The sequence below is a fragment of the Camellia sinensis genome, unplaced genomic scaffold (genome assembly GCF_055761805.1).
Source record: "Camellia sinensis isolate YWXY unplaced genomic scaffold, ASM5576180v1 Unanchor14, whole genome shotgun sequence".
Classification (NCBI taxonomy): domain Eukaryota; kingdom Viridiplantae; phylum Streptophyta; class Magnoliopsida; order Ericales; family Theaceae; genus Camellia; species Camellia sinensis.
The window spans coordinates 6,240,026-6,247,728 of record NW_028129020.1 but is presented as its reverse complement, the minus strand read 5'-3'; the positions used below and the strand labels follow the sequence as shown (position 1 = coordinate 6,247,728).

The window sequence follows — 7,703 nt, the reverse complement described above, 5'->3', positions numbered from 1 at the left end:
TAAATATAAAAAGAAAGAGAAGAAATGAGTTTTGAAAGTAATTTTGAATTATATTTTAAAAATTTATTTATTTATAAATTTAAATTCAAATAATGATTTAAAAACAAAATTGAGTTTTGAAAATTAAACCAAACGCTACCAAACTTTTTCAAGTTTCCTTCCCCTTTGTAGTTACTTTTTATTCTTTCACTTATTTGTAATTGTTTATTCTTTCCATTTGTTTGAAATTGCTCCTATAAGATTAGGCATCTCAACTGGAGATGCTCTAGACAGAATAGTGAAACACCAACACAAAACCTTCAACACAACTCAACAATTATAGCAGAAATCAAGTTGACACTTTAATTTGTTTGGTTTTTATTTTTAGAATTTATTTTTCAGAAAATTCTACATTTTTGTTTTCTGTATTTTTTTTATTTTTACTTAATTTTTCTAATATTTTAAGTAATTTTTTTAATTTTTAGACACACTTAACATAAATACACTTCAAAAGTATAATATTTGTGAAAAAAAATATTTAAAAAAATCCTAAATACCAAAAATACAAAAAAAAAAATTACATTTATTTTTTTGTATTTATTAATTTTTTAAAATATTTTTTTCATAAATATTTTATTATTTAGATATATCTAAGTAAGGTGCATCTAAAAAAGTAAAAAAATTACTTAAAATTTTAAAAATATTCGCTAAAAATAAAAAACACTAAAAATATTTAAAAAAAAATCAATTTTCAGAAAATTAAATTCAACCAAACATTGAATGAAACTTCTATTTCTATAACATTACATAATTCTATTTAAATTTCAGAAAATTAAAATAACGACTAAAAACCACATAATTCTATATAAATTTTTTGAATGAAACTTCTATTTCTATAACATTACATTATATACATGCATGTAAGTTTATGGATAGATTGTACGCATGGCAGGTTTTATTTAGCAACAATGATAGAGACCACTAATTTTGGAGTTATAAAAAGATCACTAATGACATGATACTCAATAAAAAAAGAAAAAAAATATAACACCAAAGCCAAAACATCAAATCATTCCTTGTGGGGCCCACTGCCACATCATTAGTGATAGCACTAATTAGTGCTCTCACTCATTTTTCTTTATTTAGATAAGCAACCATAGGGTGAGAGTATGCTCACCATCTAGGTACAACATTTATTAGGGTTCCAAAGTACATACACATGGAATGAGAACAAACCATAGATGTTTCAATGGAAACTTAGCCACTACATAGTAAAAGATAGACTAAGCGGCCCTCAAGACATCCAGTGTTGAGTTCATGGGACAAGTTTGCGAGTTGACTGGCACCACCGATCGTATGATATTTGCAGGTTAGGCCATTCAGAGGGCGAAATCGCAAAGTCTTGTAGCCAATTTGTGAGGACCACTTCTTGATCCACTACAGGCAAGCTTGAGATCACTTCATCTATTGCTCTCTCAGTCTCCACCTTTTCAGAGCCTGTCAAGACTGGATATGCAAGGCCATTGTCTGCATAACAAAACAATGGAAGCCAAAGCACTAGCAGCTTGAACTTTACTTGGCTTGGAATATCTAGGTTTCCTCTGGTAAGCTCTCCAAAAAGTATAGCTGCATATGACATGAATAGTTGCGTTAAAAACACGTAAACTAAATACAGAATAGAACATAAAATATACAAAAATGAGTAAAATTTTATAAAATTTGTTAACGAGACCCACTTCTAGAAAAATTTGTCTATCTATATACATTTTGTGTCTGATTTTATGACTAGTTTATGTATTTCCAAACTTATTTTGATAAAAATTAATGGTTAATTAATAAGTTACATGCCAAAAATGTCAAGAAAATATTAGACAGACAATTACACACAAATAAAAACATTTTGATAGTGATATTTTTGAAATGTTGAGCCAAAGTGTCGAATCTTTTATTTCAAAATGATAAAATATATGAAAATTATTGATAAAAACAAATTTTCTTTTTATAAAACGATAGGTATTGATAAAAGACATAATTCCATAGAAAAAAATAATTGTTTTTCTCTTTTTCTAATCACATTAGCATGGCATACCATGAGCATATATACCTGTTCAAAAAGAACAAAAAACAAAAAGCTATTATTTAGGTCTAATAATCCAAAATTTCATAGCTATATTATTTTGATGTTTAAACCAAAAAAACAATGTGATGTTAAATTTAGTATTTATAATATTAATTTTCACTTAGGATTAGATATTTCAAAAAAAAAAAAAAAAAAAAAAAATCTGATAAACAAATTATTTACTATCTATTTTCATGTCATTATTTTTCTATCTATTTTAGTATATAAATCATAGTGTAATTATATTATAAGAAAGTTAGATGAGAATTTCATTAAATTAAAAAACTAATTGAACATTTTTTTTTTTAAATTAAAAAGTGTTTTTTTAAAAATTCTAGGACTTGTTGATACTTTTGAAAGGAAAATAAAATTTAGAGCAAATTATATTAGTAGTTCATACATTTTGATTGCTAGACTTTCAATTGACTAAATTTGAATTTGAATTTTAGTTTTGTATAAATTTAGTCCAATTCATATTGTCCTTCAGATTTTTGACAAAAAATAAATATTGAATTAAATAAAGTTAACTCATATGTCGCTCATATGCGCAATCAAATATTTAGAGTGAAAATCGAGTGAATTAAAACAAAATTAAGTAAAATATAATTTACCTAAAATTTATTATGAGAAAGTAAGAGAAATAGATTGGTCACTCACATGAGATTTTGACAATGGAACCTTGAACCCTCGGATTGGATGTAAGAGAGAGAGCTGCTAGACCCGAGGCTAGGCTCCACTGCATCACAGCTTCATCAACGGCCCCACACACCCTCAGCTTATTGGTTATCCACAGCAGCTCTTGCGCGTACTTCTCCGCCACCACGGCGGCGCTATCTTCACCGTCCGCCGCCGCCCTCAGCCGCTTCTCCGATTGGCCGCCACCGGCCACTGTAGAGTAAATTGCGCTGACGCAAAACCCTAAACCCTTCAAGTAAGGCGCCACGTAGGAGCCGAGTGGAAGTGCGCGTACGATGGTGGAAGTCCACGCGCCACCGCCATAATTTACGGATTGTTTGGTTTTGAGGGAGCGGTAGAGGAGGCCTAGCGTACGCGCGAAAGCGGAACCGAGAGCCACACGATTGATCTGCAAGAGCTCCACGTGGCCGTTCCTCGAATTCTCGTCCACGATCTTGTCGGCCATAGCCACTGCGAACTGGTACTTTCTCGATGACGCTGGCATTTCATTTAACAATGCAAATATCTACAAATGCCAATGGGAATGTGCTAAACATAATGTGAAGAGTATAATTATGAGTCGAACAATAACGTTATACGAATTAATAAAATTTTAATTTAATTGACTTGTTTTCGGTTTAAATTTTGATTGGCATGTTGCAATAATCCAATGTCACAATTTTATGTTAAATAAAAAACTAGATTAGTCGATTGACTCATGATTAATATTAAATTCGTATAGACTTGAGCCAAAAAAATGTTTGAGTAGGAGTTAGTAGAAAAATTCTAAGCTTTTGTTTGCCATAAAATACTGTTTTATCGCAATTTATTAGATGCTTGAACTACTTGGTCTAGTTCAAACTGGAACTGAAGACAAAACATTCTCTTTTTAAAAAAATATTTCTCACTTTTATTTTGGTGGATTGGATTCTATGTTAAATTCTAAAATTCCATCACTATGCAATTTTTAAATTCTGAATTTATCAAAAGATTTCGAAAGAAAAATACATATAAACAAAATTTAATTTATTTCCATTCACAAGTTCGTTCTCAATCAGAGATTCAAAAACATATTACATCTGTCAAATAAGTATTTTCAATTAATCATGTTGATGACAACCTATTAAACTATCATTAAGAGGAACAAAATGTCAAAAAATTTAAAAGCTCAATACATCTTTTACCCATTTTAAAAATATTTTTGTTACTTTTATAAATTTTAATATATTTTTTTATATATATATATATATATATGTCGATGACGTTTGACGCCTTGAAAGACTATCATTTGTATTTTTCTTTCAAAAATATTGTGTACATATATAATTCAATTACGAAATCAAACACAATTTATATAATGTGCAATACATTAATACATGTGTGAATCTCACATGAATTGAACAATGCTAGATATCCTAAAAGAATTATCAAAAAAATTAAACAATATGACGTAGGACTCTCACCATATGAAACTCACACATATGTAAATATTGCGTATAATTTTCAATAAATAGTTTTTAAAATGTCTAACATTTTCATCAAAATTATGACTTTGTATACTTTAATTTTCAGAATTTCTTTTGAAATTTTTTAAAAAATTACAAGCTAGTTTGGTATAACTAAACCATAAAAAAAAATATTTTTAAATTTTTAATATTATTTTTATCTCAAAATGAGAAAATCATTAAAAAAAATATGACTTTAAAAAAAAAAATCACCAAATTAATTTTTAAAAAAATTCAAAAAATAAAATTTAAAAACAAAACCAAAGATAACCGCTAATCTCTTTACATGATCTACATTGCAAAACAAAAATAAAAATGTTTTGAAATTCTAATTCTTGAGTTTTAAAGTCTTCCTAATGAGTTGACAGTAAGCCTCATTTACTGTAATGTGATGTTTTGATCTTGATTTATTTATTTATTAATTTTCTCTTTATCATATCATTAGTACTTGATTAGAGTATCAAAATTAATGCTTTCAATTATTGCTGAAACAAAAATAACTACCGAGTATGACACGTGGTAGCCTGATGTGCCAAAAATGATTAACTGTCTGCACGTAAAAAAAATGCTTCCCCAGTGCCACGTGGCGTGTTGGATGTATAGACACCGTGACGTATAAAATCTTGCCTGAAGTTTCAAACCGAATTGACACTCTAATTAGAAGGAAAAAACAAAAGAGTAGCTTAGAGATGAAGGAAAAATAAATAAATAAATTATTGCAAGTGGAAGGATGTTTGGAATGATCTAAATAAATACTTCTTTCGTTCTAAAATATTAGTCTTTTATTTTATTTTTTATTGTTCCAAAATATTAGTTTTTTTTCAAAAATTAAATACAAAAATAATATAAATTTTTCATTTTGCCATTCTTTTAAATTCATTAACAATATAAAAAATACAGTTATGATATTGATATTTATCAAAAAATATACTATCAAAGAGTAATTTTGAAAAATTAATTTTTTTAAAGTGCAATAATTGTACTACCAAAAAAATTTGGATTTCCCAAAAGGGACAATTATGTTGGGACAGAGGGAGTATATTTTTTGACTTTTAAAAAAAATGTGTAAAAAAAATAGAAAGGTGATATGACTAAAAAAAGATAAAAATAAATAAAAATAATACACTAGGATGTCAAATAATGCCTAAGTTGGAGGAATAAAATAAACAAATAGAAAACAAAAATAGTTATTTGGTATTTATTTTCTATCTATAATGATTGTTCAAGCTCATAAAAACATATAAAAAAAATTAAAAAAAAAACTATGAATACAATTTTATGACAAGCAAGACTACAATTTTTGGTACTAAGGGTTGGTTTGGGGTGTACTAAAAAAGTGCACTTTTTGTCTTTTTACGAAAAGATGTGCAGAAAAGTAGAGAGGTGATGTGATGGAAAAAAGATAAAAAGATAAAAAGATGGATTATATAGGTTATGCCAAACGAATTTTTTATACAATCTTATGCCTCACCAATAAATTTTTATGAGTTGAAAGGTGACACCTCAATGATATCCAAATTCGATATTTTTTGTTCGGCTGAATTTTCAGAATTTCAAAAATTAGTTTAAAAAAAGAAAGAAAATTTATTATTTTCATATGATGCTTTTTGGGGTAAAAATAACTTTAAATTTTAAATTTTATTTTTTTTGTATAAATAATTTTAATTTTTTTTGAAAGTTTTTTAAAAAAACAACTCCACTAAACATACTTTTTTTGGTTAAACTAAAAGAAATCGAAATGAACAAATAAGTTCTATATATATCATGCGTCATCAAGAGCTATTTGAGTTATGTTAAAACATGTAAAATAGTTTAATTGAAAATATTTTAATGACCTATATATTTAAGTCTCATTTCTCTAATATATATATATATATATATATTTATAAATCATTAGAATAATAGTTTATGAATAAAAAAAATTATGCTTTTGTGACACCTCCATCAAGATGGGGTTACTCAAGGAATAAGAATGTTCTGCATCCGACCAAATTATAATTTATAACAATAAAAATATAAAAACAAAACAAAAACTTAAAAAACAAAAAAACAAAAACAAAACAAAAATGTGAATGTTTTCCTCGCTTCCGACAAACCCAACATGCAACACGTGTCAAACTAAAGAAGAAACATTTGGAATTAAATACGACAGGTGTATACAATCATTACTCCTCCCCTAATTACCATAATGTCCTCCAATATAATTTGTGAGTGCATCCTTTTAAATAAAAATTAACTTCATAAAAATAAATATTAAAAAAATGTTCTCATCTAAAAAAAATTATTTGAAAACAATAAGTATTTTTTTCAACAAATATTTTTAAAAAATTTAAAATAAAATCTTCAAACAATAGATTTCGAGAAATGAACCCAAATAAAAAATTTTACCAAATTTTTATATATAATCAATTCACAAAATGATGTGACGAAAACATCTCTATAATTAAATAAAAACAAAAATTAACTTTGGTAAAAATTAACATTAAAAAAGTGAAAAATCATGAGAACTTCAAGTGTTTTTTATTCACTAGATTAATTTTTTTAATTTTTTTTTGAACTTCGCAAACAAACCAAACATGAATTTTTATTCACTAAAGTCGTGTAACAATGATATTTTATATTTTAATAAATTTTAATATGTATATTTTTTTTTTTATATATTATTCTTGGAAGTTAGTTAACAAAAAAGACAACACTTACATGTGTGATAGATCGACCTAGGGCTTGAACAGAAGGACCATCAAAGCCATCGTGCAACACCAAATCCAATGAAGAAGAAGGAGTCAATGCCGAAGATGGTAGCGGTGGAAAGTCAAACGATCCAACGGTGGAGGAGTACCCTTGAAGTAGATAATTTGATCGGAATATTGATGAACAAGGGAAGTGATCCATCAAAACCCTAAGAACCCAAACAGAAAACCAAGTCATGAGCATGACCATGAACCTCATGTGGTCCGCCGGCCGCCACCGCTCCGCGTGCTCCGCCCTCGTCCTCGATGCCACCGCCACGAGGGTTTTCGCTGCCGTGTTCACGGTCGTCATGAAGATGGAGTTGAGGAGCCCGCTGGTGGTGCTGTTGTGGTTGTAACCGCCATGTTGATATGCAATAGCTAGCTGTGTTGCCATGGTTTGGGGGGGTTCAGAGAAGGTGGTGGTTCAGAGAAGGTAGGTTGGAGAGAGGCAAAGAAGTCTGAAAAATGGAAGGGGTTTATTTATAGGGATTTTTGGGGAAATGAGGTTAGGCACAGCACTGACTGTTCTGTTTTAATTTGAGATATATTATAGGTTTATTTTTATGATCTGAACCGTTTATTTGTAAGATTTGTTAAGTATTTCATGTCTATCAAAAATTATATTAATTCGATATCAATAATTATATGATCAAATTACATATTTTTTATGTCATTTGTCAAAAGAAAAACTTA

General features: G+C 28.1%; 1 protein-coding gene across 1 annotated transcript; it reads right to left on the bottom strand.

The window, feature by feature from the left end:
* Nucleotides 1-1,082: 1,082 nt before the first annotated feature.
* LOC145814942 (uncharacterized) lies at nt 1,083-7,434 on the bottom strand. Its single transcript, XM_082911876.1, has 3 exons — nt 6,979-7,434; nt 2,756-3,299; nt 1,083-1,605 (listed from the first exon to the last, which is right to left on the bottom strand). Exons 1-3 carry the CDS (start codon nt 7,402-7,404, stop codon nt 1,295-1,297), a joined length of 1,281 nt encoding a protein of 426 aa, XP_082768002.1. The 5' UTR covers nt 7,405-7,434; the 3' UTR covers nt 1,083-1,294.
* Nucleotides 7,435-7,703: the final 269 nt, after the last annotated feature.

Bases quoted from the DNA above. Each gene is read 5' to 3' on its own strand.
- LOC145814942 (XM_082911876.1), bottom strand. From the start codon at position 7,404: ATGGCAACACAGCTAGCTATTGCATATCAACATGGCGGTTACAACCAC. The intron at 3,300-6,978 runs GTAAGTGTTGTC...TGGCATTTGTAG, and splicing joins TAGGTCGATCTATCACACAT to ATATTTGCATTGTTAAATGA. The intron at 1,606-2,755 runs GTGAGTGACCAA...TGTCATATGCAG, and splicing joins TTCCATTGTCAAAATCTCAT to CTATACTTTTTGGAGAGCTT.